Raw genomic sequence first — 24,123 nt, 5'->3', positions numbered from 1 at the left:
TATTAGTAAACATATGGAATTAGCCTCCCCTGTTGTGCAGATGATACTCGGCTATATCTCATCAAGACCAGATGATTCCTTCAAGCTATCCAAACTGGCAGAGTGCATTGAAGACATAAAACATTTGATGACTAGTAATTTCCTTCTTTTAAACTCTACCAAAACGGAAATATTACTTATATCACCAAAACACCTAAACAGAATATCTCCAATTACAACCTGCAAATTGAAGGCTGCACTGTTACTCCGACAAATACAGTTAAAGACCTAGGCGTTATATTAGTCGGCAACCTGTCATTTAAAAATCACATCTCAAACATCACAAAAACAGCCTTCTTCCACCTTAGTAATGTTGCCAAATTACGAAATATTTTATTTGTTGCTGACGCAGAAAAGCTTATTCATGCATTTGTGACCAAGACTTGCTATTGCAATGCTCTACTTAGTGGTTGTCCTGTATCATCAATTAACAAACTACAGTTAGTTTAGAATGCAGCTGCCAGAGTTCTAACCAGGTCAAGAAAATACGGTCACATAATCCCAGTTTTATCATCGCTTCACTGGCAAGCCATTATATATCGTATTGATTTTAAAATTCTTTTAATTACTTACAAAGCCTTAAAAGCTCAGTTAAGTAAGTAGGGGCTAAACGGTTTATCACATTACAACCCATCAAGCTCTCTAAGATCTCAAAACTCAGGACTTTTGATAACACCTAGAATAACTTAATCCAGCAAAGGGGGTCGAGCTTTCGCATAGGTAGAACCTAAACTCTGGAATAGCCTTCCTGAAACTATTCGAGGGTCAGACACACTCTCCCAATTTAAATCTAAATAAAGACACATCTTTTCAGCCAAGCTTTCACTTAATGCATAGTTAATGAACAGCAGCTACGCTAATTATTCTCATTCTCATCATTATGCCCATCCCGAGGTAGTAAGATATTCCACCAGGTCCAGATGATCGACATGTGCCCATCCCCAACTAGAAATTACGCCATCTACAGCTGCAGACTGACTGGCCATCCCAGCTCCATCGAAGGCAATTCAACCATCACCCAAGAGAAATACGACCATCGGACCATCCCAGCTCAGACCACTACGTCCCCAACCAAGAGCAAAGACGGACTTCTTGTCACATTAAGGCTGAAGTTACAATACTTGTGATGTAAGTTGAGCATTAAATACCATGTCAGCAGTTTGAAGTTATAGCTGCATTCAGTGGCCCTGATTGGAGGTTCCTGGGTGGGTGTTTGTGGGGAGTGAGGGGGCGTGTTGGTTGTGGTTGGGGGATCCATTTGCTGGGGCATTGTGGGTCCGGTTTGGCCTTGTTTTGTGGTCGATGTCGATCAACAGCGGAATTAAGTTACAACATGCCATTACTATTTTCCCTGGTTGTTCTTCTGTTCTCTGGTGTCGACCGCGAAGTGGGACCGGGTTGAACCCTTGAGCGGGACTTTCTGGGTTGCGGATAGTTTTGATGCACCACTTTGACAAGAGCTGCTACAGTAAAGTGTGATTCTAAAAGAAAAGTAAACAAGACAGACTTACTTAAAACAGATTTTATATGCACCATCTTATAATATATATCATTCTCCCGGAAAAGCATGCGGTACGCTCACGCACTAGCATGGAAAGCAGGAGAAGGAGCATGCATAGACGTCACTTTCACTTGTGTACAGGTGAGAGCATAGGTTTGGGAAGTTCAGGTGTTTGTTTACTGCATTTGGTTGATGAATCCCAGCCATCCCAGCACAAAAAGATTTAAGGAGACCATATAATGAGAATTAATACCGATAATACTTTCCTAGTATGTTCGGCTTGTTAAAATTAGTTTGTTTGTTAAAATTAGTTAGTGATGCATCAAGTATCATAGGATTCTATTGTATTTGAGATCTTAACATCATCGGTAAACTTCAGTTACTGATCTACAAAGCATGCAAGAATAACTTCTCCATGTCCATTGTTTGCTAGACTGCATGTTGTTAAAAACAAAAGGGAAACGAACGACATTGTGAAACAAATCTAAAAAAATTATTTGCATTTTTCATGTGCAACTTCTTGAATAGCCTTGTTATATAAAACTATGTATGACATTAGAAACATTCCAAATAGCAATAACCGTTCATATATGCCTGTAACAATAAAGAGTTTTCCTTTAGTTAAATGACAGATAATTTGATTATTACTCTTTGCTTTGCTCAAACAGTATGTGCATTACATTGCAAAATTTGTGTGTTAAAATATACTGATACATGGAGTTGAATCTACTCCTGAAGTATGTAGTTGTAAGCGGCGCAATGTGGCCATCATGTGGTTTTAAAATATAATTGCATGCACTATGATTCTGAGTATTTTGTTGGTAATATGTTTATAGATTATGTCAAAACAATCAATTTAGACATGACATTATTCTGATAGCACAGAACACATTAATTTTTATTGTGGGTTTTTATTTATTGTTTATTTTATTAATTTTGTCATGATTTATTTTACTCAATTAGTGAAGCTTTACTCAAAAACGTCTGCTATTTTATTTCACAGGCTTTGTTGTAACCACTCCACATTTATGGAAAATTTACATCTTTGGCTATTTCAAAATATAACATCTATTTAATTATATATATATATATATATATATATATATATATATATATATAATATTGCACAGTTGGGTGTGGGGTGTTAACTGCAGCTCAGCATTTAAGGAGGCTTAGAAAAAAATAACACGTATACAGTATATAAGCTTTTTGAGTCACGCACCAATAGAAAGACTCCTTTTGTATACAACCTACTGATAAATTCTAGTCAATTTGATAGTAAAAGTTGTTTTTCTATTGTTTCTGTATATTACTATAAAACACAAGTTCCTTGAAATTGTAGTTTGCTTTTTTGTCGATTGTCTAAACCAAGTTGCATTTAGTCCATTTTGAACAATACTCTTCCTATTTTTATGCTACATTCAGATTTTAACGGTATTAAAAGCAAACGAGGTGCCCTTTGGATATAATTTTGGACACTTCTGTATATAATCTTAATTTTGTTCTAAATCTCTTGAGGTTAGTGAGAATAGGTTTGAGAGTAAACAAAGAGAGTACAGAGTGTACCATTATTGACAGGTCAGAGATGCAGAGGTTGCCCTGGTGACAGCCACAACCATGTGGAGACATCAGAGGCCATGTCACTTATTTCACACCTGCAGCACACAGCATGAGAAATCTTGTTGATTTGTGAGCGTAGAGAAGAGAGGGTGGTTTTTGAAAATGAAATTCCAAACCCATAGGAAACCAATAAGATCCACAAAATCCTATAATATGCAGCATGTGTCTTAGGTTAAGGTTTGTTTTGGGGAAGGGATGGACTGAGCTCCAATCTTACATTCTAAGACTCATCTGGCTTTGAAGGTCCCCTAATAATAATAATATCCGAACCATTATTATTATTATTATTAACAGGCCTTTAATTTGGTGTACTTTTTTAGGTGTAGGCTAGGTGAAAATTTAAACACTTATGTTATAAGTAACAAAAATGCTTTATTAAATATTAATTCATTGCAAAGTGGAAAGGTTTGGTTAAGATGAATAGCCTACGAATTAAGCTTATTATAAAACTGTGTAAATGCAAGGCATGGAAAGTAAAAGTTGTATGATTTCATATACATTTAGAGGCAATTACACAGCGACTTCAATAAAGATGACTGTACAACAAAATCCGAGGTGTAGATCTCATATTCTTTTAATATACTTTCGCTCTTTGGAGGGGGTTTGACACCCATTTGAAATCTTTGATGATGCTGCCGTTGTCACACCTCTCGCTCACACCCCGACGGATGTTTTTTTTTTGATCCACCAAGAAATCGCATCACTGGAAACAATAGCAATCCTTTGCACTCATGTAACATATCGTCCGTCACCTTTTTCACGGCTCGCTGGTCAACAGATATTTGGACTTTAGAAGCACATATGGATGCGTGTAGGCTACTGTCACTCTTGAAAGTGCACGTGAGAGCTGTTGAATGATGAATCCGTGGCGTTTCCTGCGATGACTGAATACATCGGTAAGAATACTATATTCGTACAATTGTCATGCATGTTTTTTCCAAATCGCTCATAAATGATATTCCAATGTATTTGTAGCATATTTTATTGCATGTTTTTTCAAATCCGTGTTATAGTTTTATGATTAAATGTAATTATTGTGATTTAATAGTCGAGAAACATAGATAAGACATCTATTTCAAAGCACGTTAACATGCAAACAGCTCCACTATATCAGCCTCCACGGCTGAAGACAGATCCGGCTCTGTCTATCGCTGAAATAATATTGAAAAACACCCAACTGGTAGGCCTAAATTAATAACGGACGTGTGTTTTTATTAATACTTTTGATAGCTATTCTGTAATAATTAACAGACCAACCGTGTATTTGTGTTTTGATGATGATCGATTTGATTTTAAACCTCTCTTGTGGTAACCATAGCAACCAGTTGATGATGTAACCAAAAGTAGGATCCTAATTTTGCGTTCCAGACAACTCGTATTTCGGGTATTCCCAACCTCAATCCGGGAATTATACGTCTGGGTCGGAACATAGTTGGGTATTCGACCTTTGAACTCGGGGAAGATCGATCAAACCCGAGCTCAGCGAGACGCGTCATTTGACGTCACGGACAAGATGGCGGTTAGCCTTAGCAACCTTTTGTGAACCGTAACAAAACGTTAAACTATTTTTACAACACGTAATATGTATAAACATTAACGTTTAAACATCCATAAACATTTTATGAACAAATGCCCAAGTTTGAATAAGTACCATAATGCGAACGGGGTCTCACAGTGACATCATGTGGTAAACATGCGAATGTGACGCGTGATTGACTGGAACGCATTGAGGTCGGAGGTATGATAACTATATACGAAATCCAATTTGTCTGGAACGCAGCAAATACCCACACTTGTGGTCTCTGTACTTGACTACTTGTATACATGACGGATTTCGAAGTATTCTAGTGGCCGTGAAAAAATATCTTAATTTGCAATTGACAAACTGTAATATTGTTGTGTCCTATTCGGTATGTTCCTAATTATGTGATAAAAGTTTCAAACGTTTTGCAATCTATTTCTACAGTTTACACCAATAAGTGGCATTCAAGTACTAGAGACTTTAGGCAACATCTGCGCTCATTTTTAAATTCTGTGTTTACTATGTTTATGTGTGTAGAAATTTGCATATTTTATACTTGTGTTTTAAACTTGCTTAGGACTGGAGTGTATGTGCTGTTGGTGTTCTGTGGTGAATTCTTGGAATCTACGTAGCCCTTTATATCTGCACTATCCTTAGCAAAGAACGACCAAGAGTAACCATGGCAACAGCAGCATCCTCCGAGTCTGAGTGAGCATCATTCCCCTGTTTTGTCAGTAAACATGAAGTCATTTTGTGTTTGTGGTGTAGATGCTCACCGTATTGCTATGCAGAAACAGACAGACGTGGTGTTGTACACATTTGATAATTTATGTCATTGAGAAATCGGACAAGTCAATCGCTGAAATACCATCACAAATACAACCTGCCTACATGATAAAATCATAAAGTCTTTTCATTGGTTTATTTACAGATTGAAAACTCATTCTTATCATGGTCTTCTGTTTCAGATACCAGATACACACTACGACAATGTGGAGAGTAATTCCATCGGTTGACACTGTCAGGACCACTGCAAAGGATTATGTGTGACTTCTCAGCTGGGAATGGATGATACTTGCTAACAGCTGCCATGTTTACATGTAATGGCAGCACATTGGATGGGTGTGGCCTCCTTGAACCGATTGAAACTGAGATTCAGGATGCTGAGACCGCCCTTATGCCCACCACTCTCAGGGTGGCACTGGCTGCCATCATGATCTTCATGATCACCATCGGTTTCCTCGGCAATGCCATTGTGTGTCTTATCGTGTATCAGAAACCGGCGATGCGTTCAGCAATTAATCTTCTGCTGGCAACGCTGGCCTTCTCTGACATCATGTTGTCGCTGTTGTGCATGCCGTTCACTGCCGTCACCCTGGCAACGACAGACTGGAGCTTCGGAGTGGGCTTCTGCCGTGTGTCGGTAATGCTTTACTGGCTGTTTGTTCTAGAGGGCGTGTCTATCCTGCTTATCATCAGCGTTGACCGTTTCCTCATCATCGTTCAGCGACAAGACAAGCTGACACCCCATCGAGCAAAAGTTCTCATAACCGCGTCATGGGCTCTGTCGCTTTGCGTGTCCTTGCCATCTGTGATTGGCTGGAGGACTGCTGGGGTCGGGGCGCAAGTGCCGCAGTGCATTCTGGGATATAGCGAATCGCTGGCGGACCGGGGTTACACGGTGCTGCTCGCAGTTGCTGTGTTTTTTGTGCCCTTCAGCGTAATGTTGTACTCATACCTGTGTATTCTAAACACAGTCCGTCGCAATGCTCTGCGCATCCACAACCATACCAGCGAAGGCAGCGTCGCCATCAACCACGTCAACAAACTGGGTTTAACAGGTCTGCAGCGCCCCCAAGTCAACATTGATATGAGTTTCAAAACCAGAGCGTTTACCACCATCCTCATTCTTTTCATCGGCTTCTCTGTGTGCTGGTTGCCACACACCGTGGTTAGCCTGCTGGCAGTGTTCAGTAAGCGGTTTTACCTCACCCCAGCTTTTTACCCCATCAGCATCGGAGCTCTGTGGCTGAGTTACCTAAAAGCCGTCTTTAACCCTGTGATATACTGCTGGAGAATCCGAAAGTTTCGGGAGGCTTGTCTAGAGTTTATACCCAAGAGCTGTCAGCTCTGTCCCAAGATTCCTGGGAGAAGTCGCAGGCGTATACGACCCAGCAACATTTACGTGTGCAGCAGTGAGACCCAATCTTCAGTGTAGGATGCACACCAACGTATATTTAAACCAACAATTTAAGATTCTTTGAGTGTGGTACTATATCTGTGCATTTTTTTTTTAACTTTTCTGCCTTGAGTTGAAGCCAAGTAGATTATATTTCAAATTATTTCAATTTACTAATTTAATTATTGACCAATGCTAAACTGATATAACTTTTAAAAAAGAGTTACAATTGCTTAATTTATTTTGGCCCGGTTTCACAGACGAGATTTAGCTTGATCCAGGACTACGTTTTATTTAAACTAGGATTTTTAAGTCGCTTTTATAAAATGCCATAGATAAAAACATTACTGGTGTGCATCTTGAGAAAAAAAACAATGGCAATTACATGTTTTAAGATATGTTTGGGAAAGTTATTTTCAGTTTAGACAGTTCAAACTTTCATTTTAGTCTGGGACTAGTTTTAAGCCTCGTCTGTGAAACTAGGCATTAGAGTTTAAATGATGTAAAAATGTTGAAATGACATGAAAACCAAGTTGATATTTAAAAATTCAGACAAAGAATTGAAATATGTCACTGGTGTGTTTGAAACTATTTGATGATTATATGTTTGAATGCAAGTCTTGACAAGCAACTCCATGTGTCATAAGATGGCTGATGCTGTTCCCATCATTACTGCAGACTAAGCTTTTTAAGCAATATACACTTATGTTCCTAAACGGAGTATTTTTTTTAAGTTATGGAGTTTTGTAAAACAGTTAAATTGCCAAATAAAGTAACTCAACACTCGAACTGGAGAAGAGTATTTCCTGAAAGTAATGGAATGATTTTTTCAATGCATATTTTAGTTGTGCATTATTTATATTGTGTGCATTAGGCAGCGAAAACATAATAAAATGATAAAATCTGAACTAATTTTAATACATGAATGCATTTCATGGGAAAGGAACTCGTGACTGGTGTTCCTACAATGGTCATCCTCTAGTATGGCCAAAAGCGTGCATAATCTGACAAGTTACTATTTGCTGTTATAACGGCAGTACTGGTTGACCATTGCTTATAGGGAAAGTTCACCCAATAATTTCATTATTTACTCACAAAATTTAAAATCTGTATGATTTACTTTCTTCTGCAGAACACTAAAGAACGTATTTTGAAGAATGTTGGGGTTCATACATTTACAATGGTCTTTACTTGCCCTCTCGTTGTTTTCTGAATCAGCTTGTCTCTTTCGTTAAATGGATAGTTGACCCAAAAATAAAAAATATGTCATTTACTCACCCTCAAATTGGTTCAAACCTGTATACATTTCTTTTTTTCTGTTGAATACAAAATAAGACATTTTAATAGTCAACATAATAGTTTATTTTCCTACTGTGTCATAAGGCAGTAGCTATTGACTTGCAATGGTTTTGTCAGTACACCCTATTGTTGGGTTGCCAGCATTCTTTAAAATACCAAGAAGAAAGAAAGTCATACAGATTTGAAATGACAATAGGTTGAGTAAATGATGACAGAATTTTCCTTTTTGGGTCAACTATCACTTTAAGGTCAAACATGAAATTTTCGTAGCACAGTTACACTGTACTTTCAATTAAATTCAGACTATGTTTTATACACCATTGGTTTGTTTTGGGTATCACTCTTAACTGGCGAGATTGATCGTAGAGGTGTCTGGGTACATCTATCCATCTCAAATTGTTGTTTGGACCAAATTTTGTTGGAAATCAGGTCACAGACGGTCGTTTTTCAATTTCGAATGTAGTACGTTGAGCCCTTTAAAGGTGAAACTGCTTAGGCGAAAGAGAATATTTTTGTGTAAATAAAATAGCCATTTAATAAAACAAAATTTGGTGTCGTTTTAAATCCTTTATATTATATTATTTTTTCATATATAGGCCTAGCTCTAAAACGAGTTCTCCAGATTCAATTGCATGTGTGGCTGTGTAACGCACATCCTCCTGCGGGTGGCAGTAATGATCGTTGTGCGATAAAACGCTACAAGCGTAAACAGAGAAGGGGCCTGTCTTCCTGTGCTCTCCGGAAGTGGGGTGACAAATATGTCGTCGCGCAGGCAAGAAAACACGAAAGAGCGCACATCAAATTCTGGAGATGTTTCAAATGTCGACTGTCTGCTTCATCCTGAGCTCCTGTCACGAGAGTTTATTCAGCTTGTGTTACATGAGGTGAGATGAAGAGGCGTCAGGTTGTTGAGATGTCGGACAATGGGAATTCATGCAAATACTGATCAATCTAGCAACCAAAAAACATGTTTTGTGTTGTGTTAGAGGAAGATAGCGGTGGATGATCATGAGGACAGTGACCGGCTCACAGATCTGTATATGCGGCATGTCATTCCGCTACCACAGAGAGATCTGTCAAACACACGCTGGGCTAAGAGGGTGGAGAGATGCAGAGAGAGACAGAGCTCCGGCAGTGTAAACAGGTGACAAACTATGCTTGCATCATGAATCACACAAATATCGTCTTTACATAGGTAATAAATAGTAATCCGCTTTAAGGTTTTAGGAATCCTCTTTCTGGAAACTATTGGAAAGCGTTCTCATTTTACGTCATAAGTAAAAAATATTTTGTTTCCCAGCCTGCTTCAGGGAGAACTATCTGTGTAATTTATAATACTTATATTTATACTTATATATACATAATAATATTATACTTTTATTCAAAGTGTGTGTTGATTTGAATCAACACCAGTATGACTTCTGTAAAACAAAAATATTGTAGTTTTGTGTCCATAGAATGTGGTACAATGTTGTTTCGTTTTTACTTATTTATGAACTCTATTATAAGTCAAATTTCATATTACAGAAATATTGAAGATCGTAGGGATGTCACAGTGTCATAAATGATATGAAATTGTTTTTGGTTACAAGTGAATTGATTAAAGGGGTTGTATGACACGGCTAAAACAAATATTCTCGACGAATCCTGCAAGCGTGTGATTGAAATGTAACACCTCTTACCATATTTGGAACATCAGGTTCCAAAGCAATTGTACGCCCATCTTACTTGCGTATACATTTCGGCAGTCTTAGTCAAATCATACCATGAACTAACATCGATTTATGGGGGTGTGGTTACACGAGGTGTTTCAGGCAGGTCTGGTTGAGTATTCGCTTTTAGATAGAATTTGTCACGACACTTTAATTTGAGCAATAGCAATAACACACCAAAGAAACAGAAAAATGTGTTTTCGCACCCCCTTAACTGTTATGTCCTAACTCACCATTTACATGTATGCAATATACAATGTTTTTTATCAAAAGTATTAAAAGGTGCACATTTTTTACGAATAGTGTGTTCCCTATGTATTTAAACCCTGTGTTTTCTGTGTTTCAGTTCAGGCATAGACAGTGGCCGGAAGAGGCCGTTGATCGTGTTTGATGGCAGCTCTACTAATACTGGCAGTGTTAAGTTGAAGAAACCTTTTACTTTACCAGCACCTGCTGTACATGACCGCCTGAAGCCCCCAGTTTCCAGTGCCAGTCTCTCAAACCCCATCCGCAAGCTGTCTGGGTCTTCTACAAACAATGCTTCCTCAAATTCCCATAATATCACCCCAGTATCACCACCAGGGAGCGGCCACAAGAGCCCTGCAGCTACATGTAATCATTCTGACACTGCCAGCGCCTCTGTGCATTCAAACAACATGACGTCTAAGCTGAAGCGTACGGCCCCCAGTGACACTGCTGTGAGTATAGAAAGTATTCTATGGAAAGTTTTATGTTGACAGGTTTTGTATAGATTTAATCTTGTGGTTTAATCTCATTTGAGTTGATTTGGATAGTTTTTTTGAATGATCTGCCTTTTTTAAACAACTGGGATTTTATTTTTTCCAGAAGGACATTAAGTCACCAGATATGAAGAAAAAGGTTCAACATATCAAATGGCCATAATCTTGTCATCACAGACATCAGGTTGGATAGACAGTTGGGTATTAGAGACCCCTCAAGTGATGACTCTTCAGCCCCTCCCTGATCGTTACAAACCAGCCACTGGTTTTGTGGAATATGCTCCTTTTGTTCATTACATAGTGGGTGATGCATTAGGAGTGAAGAATGACGATCGTAGCAGTCGAATGCTTACTCAGCTGATCATCTGCGCTCCATTTTTTTGGTATACTGCGTGAACTTTCCCTTTAAGAGTTTTTTATGTACTTTTGGTCCCCACACATTTTGGAAGTCATGTGTTGTTTATCTTGCAGAAAGCAATGTAAAGAGGTTTTCACATTCTCATCTTTCACATTCTCGTCTTACACATTTTACAGACTTTAACACATTTGTCATCCAAACCATGATGTTCCACTGCATGGAATGTGTCTCAGTGGCAACAAGCCACATAGCATAAATAGCTGAGAGTACAGATTATGGTGTTTGTGTTCATCATATTCCTTTTTAGGCCAAAAAATCTAATCCTAAATTTCACTGATTATTGCGTAATGATTTAATGCAACTTTAAAGTTTATATAAAACTAATAAATATGTTGAAAGGACTAAACAGCAGTGAGTCTTTAAAGGAGCAAGTCTTTTGCAGTTTTTGAGGCGTTGATTATGTTTTGTGGGTGTTTTGTGGGTGTGGTGCGTGCGTGCGCGATTGCGTGTGTGTCACACCCATACCATATCAGCCTCTCAGTGCATGTGTATTCATAAACTTTGGCTTTGAGCAATAAACGGTAACAATGGCTTCAACTTCACTTTATCAGTTCAAATTGAATTCTTATTACCAGTTAAAAGACTGTGATGCAAATAAAGCGCACAGCCAAGTCAAATGTTTACTATCTCTGATAACCAAACACTACTCCTGCGGATCTTCCTCGTCTCTAAGGATGGCCCTGTATAACACCAATCAAATAACCTCAAAGTAATAGAGTCAGTATGCGATATGTAAGAAAAGGTTGGTTCATTGTTGTATAGCAAATAAAAAAAACGGTCACAGTTAAGCAAGGACAAGTTTATGGTTTGCATCTTGTAAAAAATGTGGTATGTTTTTCCACCCATGTCTAATATTAAATTTATTTGTTACACTAAACGAAATGCATGAATATCATTTCTAAAGATCTCATGTAAAGAAAGTGTTATTTTTAAATGAAAAATATATTTTCTATTTACTGGTGAACTGAGAAAAAGATTTTTTTCAATTAATTCAATTGAACAGGGTTTTTTGCTCTTTTCCTCTCACCTTTACCAAATGTAAAATACTGTACACATTACCTTGCATTGTGTGTTACCTCAAAGATATACAGTTCTTTAACAGTTATTGTCATTGTCTCATTTTACCATGTTAAAATGTCACATTAAACAAAAATATAACACCATATATATTTGTTTTTAATAATTTTTAATGATAATTGTAATTAAATTGGTTATTAAAGTCAATTTTTAATCAATTATTGCATACAGAAAACACCAAATCCTTTTTTTGTTAGTTTAGACATACCATGTTATGTAACACATTGTAGAACGAGTCAGAAATTTATATGGTAAGTAATAAACAGCTCTTTCTTCAATCTCAAACACTCATAGAATTCTATTGAAAAAAAGAATTTCTTTCATTAGACTATTATACTTTCTGTAGTCATAGTATTCACTATATTTTCATGTATCACCTAAAGTAAATATACTTGTCACTCGCACACAGTTTCATGCTTTGGCATTCATCAATGCTTTGGTAAATTGACCTCTAGACTGATTAAGAACAATCGATCAGATGTCTTTGCCACAGTCGGGGCACAAGATGTCATCTCTCTCAGTCAGAAAACCTCTGCCCACCAGTGACACTGAGCACTTCTTGCAGTTGAAACAATCGTTGTGCCACTGGCGTTCTTCAAATGAGATGTACTTGCTGCCTCCAAGTCCTACGGCAACATGAAATGACAAACATGTTAGGAGCATATAAATATCGGCATACGTTTGATTTTATTTGATGAAAGATTTACAAACTAATTTATTGAATATATAAAATAATTATACATTTTACAGTACCCAGCTTTGAAACCACCACATATAAATTGGTTTTCATCATAACTGACATATGACTAGGAAGTTATTCATGGCTACACATGTTGGCTTGTGCATACCACTAATGGGGGTGGTGCAGGAGGCACATTTTTTGGCATACAAGTTACAGAAGCAGTTGAGGCAATAGGCAAAGTCATCACGGGAGGTGAAGCGCTGGCCAGACAGCTGCTGCTTACAGCCGGTACACAGGAAACAGTCCTTGTGCCATGGCTGGTCATGATAGGTCACACCTCCAGTGGTGATGGGCTGCAGAATGAATAGGAAAAGTATAAATAGTATTAATAATGAAATACAATAGATGTGCTTTAGCTTTTAAAAATATTCAATGGCTGTTTAACATTTACTGCACCTTCTTGCAGTGAACACACTGCATAGCAAACTGCTTTTCATAACAGGGCACACAGTAGTTATAGTTGTCTTTAGGGATAAAGCTCTTGGTGCCAATCGGCTGCTGGCAACGCTGGCAGGTGAAGCAGGTTTCATGCCAGCTGTTTCCTTTATGTTCCATCTTCCTGGAGCCTAGGGAAAGGGACAGAAAAATATTATTTAAACAGCTCTTATTAGGGTTGTGCTTTATTGCAAATACTTTTTATGGGTAGATATAATTATATCTAGAATGGACACTCAAATGAAATCCTACAAAGGTGTCTGAAGTAGACAAGAAAGGAATTTTAATAGTAAGGTCTCAATTCTGGGTTGAGCCGATGTTCAGAATTTAAGTACTTCTATTTAAGAATATGAATTTCATTCAATTCACAAAAAATGTAAAAGTGGGAAAAAATGATTGAAAGTTTTGCAAAAAAACATTCGTTTAAATTACGATTTTCAACTAAATATGCCTCTTTATTAAAGTACTCTATTTGTTAAGACTTTCAAAACAATCAAAACCAAATACATAAATAAATATATAAATTATAAATAAATGCAATAGATATATAATAAAGAATAGTTTTCACATATCATCAAAATTACTAGCGATTAGAAAGCAAATTGAAGCGCTTTAAAAATGCGTCCATCTTCAAGAGTTTTTAAAAACACTGATTATTCATTTAATCTATTGTTTCTGGGAATATCTATTGTGTGTCTGATAATGTATTGGAATAAAAATTGTCTTAATAAAAGTAAGTCTTTTTATTCCATTTAGTTAATTAAAGTCAGATTATAATTCTGTCTAGTTTGCTATACCTTAATATGAAACTCAATTAAAATTCATCAAATGAATAAGAATTCATTCTTAAATGAATTCTGAATAATGCACAGCCCTTCTTTGATTCAATTACCAAGTCATCAGACGTAGCATAAATCTCTATCCAGACATCCTGACAGAAACTCTATAAATACCAGCAGTGGTGCAGTGAACCCTCTGAGGACAAGGCTTCTTTGTTTTTTAGAGTCTGACGTTAATCTCATATCTTTTGTCTGCATGCTTCAGGCATTAAATATTAGCTTTCATTCTGTGGGAGTTGGAATGTTCTGCATACTGTGTGCAGAGACCGAATTACATTTATTACTGCAGGGACCAAAAATATCTTTCTGTGGATCCATCTAATAATCGTAGAGGCCCAGACGATTTACATCGATCAATATGATAAACTGATTATACAAAAACATCAGTTAATATGAGGAAAGAGTTCCTTCCAGAAAGAATCTCCTACCAGGCATGATGGTCTTCTTGCATGCATGGCATTTGGAGGAGTATTCGTTAGAATAGCACTCGGTACACAGAAGCTGCTCATCTTTGGTAGAGAAGGGCTTGTCCACCAGCGAGCGCTTGCACTGGAAGCAGTGGAAACATTCTTCATGCCAGTGACGGTCTTTGTAGGACAAATCCTAAATCAACGAGAGAACAGGACACTTTGATGACAACGCCATTCAAAGAACTGGAGAATACTTTCGCAGTCTGGCAAGCTCTATTCTGAACTTCTGGGAGTAACAGCACACAGGTTTTATCAGGACACTTGGAAACAAAGTTGCCTTTACGAAGTATTGGGTTGATGCGATGAGCCGTTTGAAGACCCACTGAAGTGACACAGCTTTGTTCGATGGGTTTATGTATAAATACACAATAAAACAGGAAGTTAGGGTGGGGTATATTGAGTGGCAACTCCCCTTTTTAAATTAACCAATAGCATTTGCCTAACAACATAATGTGCAAAATATCAAAAAAAGGGTCAATATGTTTTGGAGCACACTTGTCAAACATATTTATATTAAACGCCAAATTATATTTTGATTTCATTGGGATGGAAAACAAGTACTAAGAACTGGATATGAGTTTGCAACAGTTGTCAAAAGAATCAATTCTTATTTTTTTGTCATTTGGCAGACGCTTTTATCCAAAGCGACTTACAGTGCACTTATTACAGGGACAATCCCCCTGGAGCATCATGGAGTAAATTGTCTTGCTCAAGGACACACTGGTGGGGGCTGCTGGGATCGAACCAGCAAACTTTGATTTACCAGTCAGTGGTTTAACCCACTAGACCACCATCTCCTTATTTAATAATGGTGTCTACACAAATTTTCTCTATACCCATTGACATTTACACATTTGGCAGACGCTTTTATCCAAACCGACTTCCATCGCATTATACTATTTGTTTCTAAGTATGTGCAATCCCTGGGATCGAACCCATTACCTTGGCGTTGCTAGCACCATGCTCTAACGGTCTAACCACTGAGCTGTGGACTGTGAAATCTGTTTGGGATAAACCTGGCCCTTTATTTATAAACAAAGCAAACTGTGATTTCTTTTTAAGTTGATGGTTCTTTTCTGGAATGTGGAATGTGAGCCAGACCTAATGTCGTAAGGCATTATTAAACATTCCACATGACTTCTAACTTTAATGGGTCTGTACTATTTATTTTGTACATGCAGTATGTAAGTGGTTACCCTGCTGTTGCAGCCGATGGGTTTCTTGCATTCCTCACAAGTGTTGGAATACAGACTTTCATAGCACTTCACACAGTACGGGTTCTCCTCACGAAGAACATACTTATTCCCAAACAGGGACTCTTTACAGTAGTGACAGTCATAACGCTCAGTCATCTTCACTTCTTCCTTTAGTCCTGAAAGCTACGAAAAAAGAAAGAGAAAACAATTTGAAGGGAAAGTCTTTTGACCAAACTAAACAATCTAACGTTACATTGTGAGATATTAGGTTTCTTTTTATATAGAGATAAATGATGAAGGTTCCCAAGTATGCAAGAGGATGAGAGATCTTGCCAACTTCAAGCACCCTACGTACCATTTTTTCCATCAGCTGAATTCACACATACACACTCACGGTATCCTTTTAATCCACTGAAATTCCACAGTGCACTACATCATACTATCATAAGCAGTCTATTATCTCACTTCCAGCTGTCAGCGATTATATCGTGTGTGTGTGTAAATATTCCTGTTCTGGAATGGATTTGTTTGGCAATAAGCATAAAGACAAATTTTACTTTTTATGTGTCAATGATAAAGGCACATAATTATAACACTATAACAAACTTTAGTCTGATTCTAAAGCTAGAGAAAAAAAAAAAGTGTTGTCAGGAGCACATATTTGTACAACATTGGCTTTCAATGCACCCTCAGGTTCAGAATTGTGAAAATTACACTGTAAAACTTACATACTAAACATACAGTCAACGTAACTAGTTCTTATATTTTCTTGTTATGTAAATGTTTCGTGCGTTAAGAACTTTTTCATATTTTTACTAGAACACAAAACATAAATGCTGAGGAAGAATGTCATGTTTGCAGTGTTGCTGTCCTTATGCCAGTAATGAGACCAGTCTCTTCTTGCTCATTGTGAATCTCAAAAGTCAAAGGGTTTTCATTTTTATTAAAATGAATTGAAAGCAGTACTTATAGAAAAGTATATAGTAATAATTAAATCTACAGTAAGTTACTGGTAAACCTGCTGCAAAAAACTGCAGAGTTTACAGTGCACACTCATTATTTGATTAAATTAATTGGCAAAATACAGCACATCAGGAAATATAGGTTTTATTACAATACGTAAACAAACGCATAGAGAAACAAAAAGCATACAGAAAATAAAGCATTAATTAATTACAAATCTTAACATTTTATTGATACACCCTTGTTTTTGACTACAGCAGTCATTGTCCTGGACCAATGACTCAATACGTTTTCCAAAATTGGACATCACTTTTGTCCACTACTGTATATGAAATGTTGTCCAAGTGTGTATGTTTGCTGCAAAGACATCAGGTTAAGAGAGCCTTTAAGATTTCTTGAAAGTTTTATAATGATGGCATGCTGGGGTAGCATGTACTCACAAAGCTGTTCCTGTTAAGCCCCTCTGCGTATTTTTCCCATGAGCCCTTTGGTGATGTGTGCCACCTCACTCCGTCCCAGCTGTCCTGCCCTGTGCCTCTGCCTCAAAAGGTCCCCAGTGTCCTCAGCCCCCTGCTATCCCGGTCTGAGCGTGTCTGACTGAGCTGCAGTACATCCCGGGCTTCACTACTCTACTAAATCCCCTTCCACAGTTTGACCATAAAAGGCAGCAGATGGTGGAAACCAGGAGAAGCGGCTCTGTATCCTTCTAAGAAAATACTTTTCTGACTTGCACTAAGTCCTTCACTCCCCCTCTTCTGTTTCCTGTTTGTCTTGCCCTTTTTTGCTGTGTCGCTTTTGAAGGCTTTCTCCCTCCAACTGGCAAGCCATCTCTATTCTTTCTGTCGGAATGCTTCTGTTGCTTTCATCGGCAATCGAAATAGCACACTGCTGGTCATTCTTGCCAATTTTTTTATATTTTCTCACCCGGATCTCTCAGTTTGGGAAATAGGATATCTTTGACACAGTAGTTAGTCAAGAAGATATTTCTTACTTTAATATTCTGTTGGTTATATAAACTGTAAAAACTGTAACTTGACTGTTTTATTTTACAGAATTTCAAGGATCATTGAAATACGGTAAACGATAATGTAAAATTACATAAACTGTTCTGGCACCCTAGCTGCCAGAATATTCCAGTTTTTTCATGGTTATTTTAGTGTTTAGTGAAATCAATGAATAGTATTTATACTTATCAGTACATTTCTCTCATAAAAGTATCGCTGGCTATTTAATAAAAAACAGGTATTACCTAAAATATTACTGGTAGGTAGGTACTGTTTTGACATACTTACTTTATTGAGTCTTTGCTATTTGTGCTGTATGCAACTTCATCCAAAGCCATTCTCACTTGAAATAGGTCGACACTTTATATTTACACTACCGACCTGATCTCGAGGAATTCGTAACTATTTTACGAGTTGCTTAATTAGTATAAATTTACGATGATCGCACAAAAATGTACGATTATTAAATAAGAAGCAACACTTAAGCCCCTAAACCTAGCAGGGAGTGAAATTAAATTGTGCTAAAACTTACGAACAAGATTGTACATATTCATACGATGTATTTACTGGTTAAATCAGGGTTTATTTGATTCAGAAAGCTTGTGTAGAAATTACAATATGCTGCAGAAAAGAGAAAACGTTCATTCATGAAATACACATAATTGAATTTTGTTCATTACTACAACATACGGTTTCCTCATATGTTAGGAAATCTTGTTATTCTAATCAGATTTGGTCTGAAAATGGTCTTCATAGGTCTGATGTCCCCACTTTACCCTTCTCTTTTTTCTTTTTCATGGTTCACATCAGGATTACATTTTATTTAAACCCACACTATGATTTCCTTTTACAAAAAATGAAATCATACATAACGAAAATAATATGTTAATTCAAAACGTTTATTGGAAGCATTGCTACCGTCCACTCAGTCAATTCAAGAATTAAGAATTAAAACAGACATGTGTTACATCCTAAATATCAAAGTTGGTAAAGTTGGTTACCAGTGCACACATTCACCTTTATATTTAAATATCTCATTTCAAGATGCACATTCAGTTTTACACCATTTACTATCTATCAAATCTTTTTAATAATTCTTTCAGCTATGTTAAGACACAATCACAAGTGCTGGTGTCAAACATCAATACAAACATAGCAATAGTTTATAGCAGAGCTCTGATAGAAAAAAAGATGGAATGCTTTTATAAACCACTAAACACAGCCTGCAGACAGGTGGATGAAAGACTATCTCCCCTGAGATTAAATCCCCTGCATTTTCACTCCACACACACAACCTTCACACTCTCTAGCAAAGATACAGTGCAGTATCTATATCTATGGAGAGGGTGAGACCGACCACCCATCATGACTACAAATGCCCACTGTGACTTTATCTTGAGTATAAATTCTTTATGAAGAATTTATAGCTGTCAAATACCTCATGGTGTCACATACAATGGCTATGGTCAGTTGTGAACACAATACTAAGCAACAGTGGAATTAATTCTTTACTCTACACAATAAAAAATCCATCAAAATAGTGCAAAATTGAATATATTATTATGATTCTGTATTCATTTTTGCAGTTTTGCGATGGTTTGAGTTGAGTTTTAGCACAGAATACCGTCAGAAAATTAACAGTATATTTGCCATTGTTTTATTTACAATACACTTTAAAAACCCTGCAGCTTGACATACTTTTTATTTTATCGTTTTATTTTTACATAATTTTATTGTGTTTTTGAAATACGGTAAAATTACAAAAATAAACGGGAATGTTGGGTGTAAAATAACTTAACGTCTTACTTTTACTTTATCTGTAAGAAGATATGTTTTATAATCTCAACTAAAGAGCTGACAAGACCTCCAAGTTCTTTGCAGTCTCTCTTAAATTTTGAAATTGGATGCAGATTTTTGTTGAATCTAAATGCATTGACAGTTCAAGTATTATATACTATCTAATGCTAATTTTCTAAATATTTAGTGACAGATTACATGGAATAGTTGTACCTTTTGGAAGCCCGTTTAAAATGAGCCAGAGAACTAGAATCCATTCACGGTACCCCAAATATACACTTTTCATTTCAATCGAAAATCTTGATATCATCTTTTGCCGTATTGATTAAAAATTTACATGGTTATGTATCGGTGTTCATTTTTGAGAAAACAAATGCAAATTAATTGGATTTCAGGTATTTAAATGATTGTTGGCAGCTACAAAGAATGATAAATGTTTTAAGCAGAACACGAGTATTTTAAATGAAGAGGAGATTTATAACGTTATAACACAAGAGTATGCAATGCAAATGAGACCAGAGGTCTTGACACATTAAACATAAACCATTGTAGCTTTGACAGACTACACACAGATTTAGTGACGGATTTGATCAGTACTCACAAGGTTGTTTTGTTAAAGCAGTGGGGTTAGATGTTAGTAATCTACCTGTAGACACAAGTGCCCATGGTTCTTACCTGGAGAAGTGTTTCTGTGAACAGAGTCTGGTCAGACTGAGCGTTGGTGGCTCTCAACCGAGGCTGTTGTTCTCTCGATCAATTACTCCACCTATGGAGTGACTAATTGAAGTGGTTGGGTTTGGGCAGCCTCTTTTTATCAAGATGAGCTATAAATACATCAGCAACAGCAGTAAAAGGACCGCAACAGAAGATAAAGCCCACTTGAATGTACACACACACACACACACACACACACACACACAAAAAAAAAAAAACACGCTCATATCCTTTTAAGGTCTTTTAAGAGCAATAATTACAAACACATTAATGTCAAATAAATCTTATACAAGTAAAAGTAATTCCTTGACTATTTAAGATAAAAATGTACGGTAGCACATTTGTGCAAATAAAAGACAAGCACACATAGAAAAGTGCTTGAACCCAAAATTATTATGTAAGATTTTCTGCCTCATAGTCATAACACTTGTCTTCATCATCTGCCCCTGATTTCACTTCTGTCCCTCAAGCGTTTGTGAGAAGGAGCCAGAACAAACAAATAGAGAACAGAGAAGTCTAGCAGAATGTTTACAGACCTCCTTCCATGCATGTTTTTAGTTGCAAAAGACAGTTTCCGCTTTTTATTTATTTTAATAAAACTCCCTGGTTGCCCAACCTACTAAGTTTATCTTTTGTGTGCTGAAATTTTTATTTTGGAGTATTTTTAGAAATGTCTTCGTGGTTTTGTGTCCATGCAATAGAATGTTGTTTGGTTACCAATATTTCTCCAAATATACTCGAGTGGCCTGCCAAAGAAAGGATAGTTTGGAATGACACGAGGGTATCTTGTAAAAATTTGTAGGGTATCAAACTTTTTGCATGAACTTTGCCTGGCATGACAGATGTCGCTTTAACTGTCCCTGTTTTCACTTTTACTCTTAATCTCCCACCCAGCACTCTTGGACTCTCTCTCTCCTGTGGATCGTGTTGAAGATGCTTTCCATGCGTCCTGATAACAGACCCCTCTGTGTGGATTCTGAGAATATTCTGCCACTATTTCTGGACCACCTCCACACCAGCACCCCCATCCCCTCAGTTGATTCTAAAACATTCAGGTAATTGTCAAATCAGCCGTTTAATTTCAGAAATCTAAACGGCTTATTGTTCAAACAAGCTCTAAAGCCTCCGCGCTCATTAATTTGTTAGACAGTCGGTAGCTCCTGATATTTAACACCAGTATAAATCTTGGACTATATCGGTCAGGGATGCCCTCTCTTGTAGAAAGTGATTATGGATGATATTCTATAATAATCAAGTGTTGAGTCTGGGAAGTCATCTCATCATCACGGCAACAGATGGACTAATGACGGCAAGCACCATACACATCTGTCAGCTCCAGGCTTAATCTATTAACAGCCACCCAGTTTGTGTTTCATATGCAATGAAGTGCATATTGACTGCAGTCTGTGGAACCACTAATGGTTAACATTTGCCATTCTTCAATGACATACAAAATCACATTGGATGAGTTAAAAATTTAGAATGTGTAAAATAAAGGTAGCTCAAGTTTTTTGTCCTTTTTCTACTTTTGGTCTAAGCCAGTAAGATCCATATTCCTAGTTTTTTGTCATGTCATGTAGTAACATAAAATTTTTGATTTATTTAAAATGTAATTGGAAGGGTGCCTATTCACATTTATCTGATTACCCCCTATCTGTAAAGTTTTCCACAGTCTACTTAAAGCGGGCGTAACACATTGGGTTTCTGCCAATCTCATATTAATCTTGAGTACCTACAGAGTAATATTGCATACTTCGTATCTTCGAAGAGTATTTAGTTTGATCACATTTATAAAAGAGATACAGCTTTACGATTGTTTCCGAAAGCATAAGGTGTGTGCGGGGGGGGGGGGGGGGGGGGGTGGGAGGATTGTAGGCTGAACCAATGCACGTGCGTACCCATTGTCGAAAAAACACAGACATCAGTATGATGAAGTTAATTTCCGGCATCTTTTAGCTCTGGGACAGCTCCATATATCAGTTTCAAACGATCTCCTAATCCAGCGTTATGTCCACAGTTTATATAATATTCATCACCCAAATGCAGTGAACAAACAACACCTGAACTTCGAGAACGTAAGCTCTCTCTCTCTATCCTGCTTACAAGTAAAAGTGACGTCTGCGCTTGCTCATTCTCCTGCAGCCGTGGTGCGTGCTTTTCTGGAAGAATTGTCCAATAAGGGACTTAGAAAAGCTGTTACAAGACAGTTTTATATGTTCGAAAGAAAACTTTCCGAAACCAGCAAGATTGCTGGGGGAGTGTATCGAGCACAGAAATCCAACGTTATACACCCAACTCGTTTTTTTTGACAAGTTGACCATGTTAAGCATGAGAAGACCGCACATTTAACATTGTAAAGAAGTCAGAATGCATGACACATCGTTGCAGGGCTGCTTTAAACATATATATTTTCTTGAATGTTGTTATTTCCATTTTACATTTTATGCATTTGGCAGCCGTTTTTATCCAAAGCGACTTACATTGCTTTATCCTATACATTTTACATAGGTATTTTTAATCCCCTGGGAACGAACCCACAACCTTGCGTTGTTAATGCAATGCTCTTACCACTGAGCTACAGGAAAGCTGGTTAAAAATGTTGTCCTACTTGTAAACATTGCCTTATAGACCACACTTATTGTTAGCTCATTTACAAAATGTTTAGTGCTCGCTATGGATAAAAGCATCTAATAAATGAATGGTCAGCCTTAAAAGGAGAGTTCACCCAAAACATTAAAATCCAGTCTTCATTTACTCACCCTCGAGTTGTGCCAAATCTGTATACATTTCTTTGCTCTGATGAAGATATTTGGAAGAAGGCTTGTAACCAAACATTTCTTGGCCACCATTGTATTAGGAAAAATAACAAGGGTAGTCAAAAGAGTCGGACTGTTTGCTTTCCTACATTCTTCAAAATATCTCATTTTGTGTTTAACAGAACAAAGAAATGTACAAAAGGATGATGTGGGTAAATGATGACACCATTTTCCTTTCTGGTTGAACTGTTCGTTTAAAGGGATAGTCTACCCCAAAATGAATATTCGGTTATAATTTACTTTCCCTAAGGTTGTTCCAAACCTGTATAAATATCTTTGTTTTGCTGAACACAAAAGAAGACTATGGTAGCTGTCCTGTGGCTCAGTGGTTAGAGCATGGCACTAGCAAGCCAAAATAATGGGTTCGACCCCAGGGGATTGCACATACTCAGGAACATATGTATAGTGTAATGCAAAGTACAGTAAGTTGCTTTGGATAAAAGCGTCTGCCAAAAGCGTCAATAGTGCCTCATAACTGTTAGGTTACAAAAAATTTCCAAATATCTTTCTCTGTGTTCAGCAGAACAATGAAAGTCATAGGTGTAAGTCAATTATGACAGAATTTTCATTTGGGAACTTAAAGGGACAAAAATGTAAATTCTGTCATCATGTAATCCCTCCAGTTTGTTCAAAATCTATATACATGTCTCTGTTCTCATGAACACAGAGAAATATATTTGGAAGAGTGTCAGGAACCAAACAGATCTCATACCCAATTGACTGCCATAGTAGGAAAAATAAATGGGAGTCAATGACGGATGAGATCTCTGTGTTCATCAGAACAAAAAAATATATACAGGTTTGGAACAATCTGAGGGTGAGTAAATGATGACAGAATTCTCATGTTTGGATGGAGTATCGCTTTAAACATGTTGCTTTGGCATATGCCATGTTATCAGACAAGCAGTGCTTCGCCCATTAAAAATCAATGGATAAAGAATGTTCAGAAAGTTAAAAATCTTTCATAAAGTTATTCTAAAATAAGCACTTTTAAGGACATATGTCACTATCCCCTTATCCAAATCTGTACGGAAAGGTAT

At 37.1% G+C, this 24,123-nt stretch overlaps 3 protein-coding genes across 9 annotated transcripts; 2 read left to right on the top strand and 1 right to left on the bottom strand.

Moving 5' to 3' along the window:
* The first annotated feature begins 3,750 nt into the window (after positions 1–3,750).
* gpr45 (G protein-coupled receptor 45) lies at positions 3,751–7,641 on the top strand. Of its 5 annotated transcripts, none has more exons than XM_056755302.1 (3): positions 3,751–4,056; positions 5,260–5,390; positions 5,651–7,641. In XM_056755302.1, the coding sequence occupies exon 3, from the start codon at positions 5,773–5,775 to the stop codon at positions 6,898–6,900; it is 1,128 nt and encodes a 375-aa protein (XP_056611280.1). In that variant the 5' UTR covers positions 3,751–4,056; positions 5,260–5,390; positions 5,651–5,772; the 3' UTR covers positions 6,901–7,641. The 5 variants fall into 5 exon arrangements, with proteins under 5 accessions (XP_056611280.1, XP_056611283.1, XP_056611281.1 ...); XM_056755303.1 differs by lacking the exon at positions 3,751–4,056 and adding an exon at positions 4,310–4,340; XM_056755301.1 differs by lacking the exon at positions 3,751–4,056 and adding an exon at positions 4,355–4,898.
* A 1,244-nt stretch (positions 7,642–8,885) lies between these two features.
* c8h2orf49 (chromosome 8 C2orf49 homolog) lies at positions 8,886–12,193 on the top strand. 2 transcript variants are annotated; one of them, XM_056755024.1, is made up of 4 exons: positions 8,886–9,044; positions 9,147–9,304; positions 10,219–10,570; positions 10,719–12,193. In XM_056755024.1, exons 1-4 carry the CDS (start codon positions 8,919–8,921, stop codon positions 10,773–10,775), a joined length of 693 nt encoding a protein of 230 aa, XP_056611002.1. In that variant the 5' UTR covers positions 8,886–8,918; the 3' UTR covers positions 10,776–12,193. The 2 variants fall into 2 exon arrangements, with proteins under 2 accessions (XP_056611002.1, XP_056611001.1); XM_056755023.1 differs by having other exon boundaries at positions 8,896–9,044; positions 10,722–12,193.
* A 6-nt stretch (positions 12,194–12,199) lies between these two features.
* fhl2a (four and a half LIM domains 2a) lies at positions 12,200–20,337 on the bottom strand. 2 transcript variants are annotated; one of them, XM_056755022.1, is made up of 6 exons: positions 20,229–20,337; positions 15,790–15,972; positions 14,552–14,726; positions 13,246–13,415; positions 12,956–13,142; positions 12,200–12,733 (listed from the first exon to the last, which is right to left on the bottom strand). In XM_056755022.1, exons 2-6 carry the CDS (start codon positions 15,943–15,945, stop codon positions 12,582–12,584), a joined length of 840 nt encoding a protein of 279 aa, XP_056611000.1. In that variant the 5' UTR covers positions 15,946–15,972; positions 20,229–20,337; the 3' UTR covers positions 12,200–12,581. The 2 variants fall into 2 exon arrangements, with proteins under 2 accessions (XP_056611000.1, XP_056610999.1); XM_056755021.1 differs by lacking the exon at positions 20,229–20,337 and adding an exon at positions 17,193–17,555.
* Positions 20,338–24,123: the final 3,786 nt, after the last annotated feature.

This window comes from Triplophysa dalaica, chromosome 8, assembly GCF_015846415.1.
Source record: "Triplophysa dalaica isolate WHDGS20190420 chromosome 8, ASM1584641v1, whole genome shotgun sequence".
NCBI lineage: Eukaryota > Metazoa > Chordata > Actinopteri > Cypriniformes > Nemacheilidae > Triplophysa > Triplophysa dalaica.
This window is presented reverse-complemented; position numbering and strand designations above follow the sequence as displayed.